We start from the raw sequence: 1,795 nt of genomic DNA, 5'->3' as shown, positions 1-1,795 counted from the left end.
TAAAATTTAAATTGCACCTTTTTATATGGGTTTTCGAAGGAAATCTTCACCTAATTGCCGATTCCCGCGTAGGGAAATCGTTTATTGGCTTTACCAATTTGTTTTTCTTTATCGCATGGCCACGAAGCTAGCCAAGGCAATTTTAACGCGCCGGAAATTAAGGCTAGAAAGCATTTGGAATTAAAGAAGGTCGGCGCCTTACCGTGGCATTTTTGTATGGTTAAAAAAAAAAAAAGCCATATCCGCTGCCCCCGGTTTTCGTTTTTACATCGGTAAACGCGCCGTTAATTGTAATTTCCTTTTTCTTTTTAATTTAAAATTTTCATTAACAGCGTTTAATGCATTAAAGTTTTCCAATATATACTTGGCCGTAACCCTAGCTATATATAAGCTCGATTTGGTAATTGTTAAAGGGTTTATTTCCATTATGTAGCCAGGGAATAAATTGGTTATTTCCGCCGCCAGGAGCCTATACCATATGGTAAGCAGGGAAACCATCGAAAAAGAAGCGGACTGGTATAAATTTATACCTGGATAATACCTTATCTGATCCACAAAATGGGACTGGTATCGTTTGCCATTGCAAGTATGACTAATTCGCAGCTTACATGGTTCAGGGATATTTAATATAGCTTTTTACGACGTTATGTGTCGAAGCAAAACAAAGCACGCTTTAAATTTTAATGCCAAAACTACCTATTTTTATTATCGAGTCGTGAAGGTCGTCTAGCCAGTCGGGCAGTCCGAATAGCGAATGCAACCCGCTTTTCTATAACACGTTTATTATCACCGCTTACCATAATAATGGAGTTGTTTATATAAAGGCTAGGACTCCTACCCGTGAAGATTTCCTAATTTTCTTTTATTACATCGCCTCTCCAATTACGGTTTTACAATACCAATAATTTGCTACCCATCGAATATTATCGTTTCGTCGCATTAAAATCCAACAAAATTCAACACCTTCAAAGGACAACATGCAGTTCACCATCCAAAAGACTTTTTTCGCTGCCCTGGCTATCGGGTTGCTCCCTTCGGCATTTGCAGGGGAGTGCGTCTCTTACACAGGCTCGTGCCCATCTGACAAACCTCATTGTATGTGGACGAGCGGCGCAACCAAAATTTGCTGTCCTTGGCCGGACCACCTCAATCCTTGTTAAAAAAGCGGTTCATGGGACGAAATAAAGTGCGAGGAAATAATTGTTGGCTTAACTACGATTGCAATGTACCATTTATTGCAAAAAGCTATTGGTACATCGTTCCCGTACGTTATAAGTGAAAATGGTCGGAGACCCTGAGATCGCCAGACCTGTTGATAGGAATAGAGTGATCGCTTTGATCGGTAAAAACAATATAACAAATTAAACGGTATTCTCATGCATGGTAACTATCTGTCTGTAACTATCTACAATCCAACAGAGATCTGTTGAAATCTCTGCTACGTGTTCTGAGTACACGTGGCTCCACACGTGGTCTATCCACTCGCATGTCTGCCCATGAACAAACAAGACCCTCTAATCCTGACCCCTGACCAAAAACCCACAAAGGTGATACCTTCATCTACATCGCCTCAAGCTCAGAACTTTGTTTGTTTCTTTCCCTCTCCTCAGAGTAGAATCTTCGTCGATAGGTGCCAATAGACTAGCTTCAGTGCTATGCTTACCCTGGCCGTAAGAACGATCTTGCAGATATTTCTAACCTTTTACATTCTCTGAACCCTCAAAAATACGACAAGGACGCTAATGAAGTAACTACACATTAACGGGATCAATATAACAATTAGCTTAGAGACTAA

At 40.4% G+C, this 1,795-nt stretch overlaps 1 protein-coding gene across 1 annotated transcript; it reads left to right on the top strand.

Moving 5' to 3' along the window:
- Positions 1-977: 977 nt before the first annotated feature.
- On the top strand, positions 978-1,160 carry PgNI_07128 (uncharacterized protein; the record flags this gene model as incomplete). The annotated part of the gene is made up of 1 exon (XM_031127145.1): positions 978-1,160. The coding sequence occupies one exon, from the start codon at positions 978-980 to the stop codon at positions 1,158-1,160; it is 183 nt and encodes a 60-aa protein (XP_030981637.1).
- Between the last annotated feature and the right edge of the window lie 635 nt (positions 1,161-1,795).

Source organism: Pyricularia grisea (assembly GCF_004355905.1).
Source record: "Pyricularia grisea strain NI907 chromosome Unknown Pyricularia_grisea_NI907_Scaffold_4, whole genome shotgun sequence".
Taxonomy (NCBI): Eukaryota; Fungi; Ascomycota; class Sordariomycetes; order Magnaporthales; family Pyriculariaceae; genus Pyricularia; species Pyricularia grisea.
This window is presented reverse-complemented; position numbering and strand designations above follow the sequence as displayed.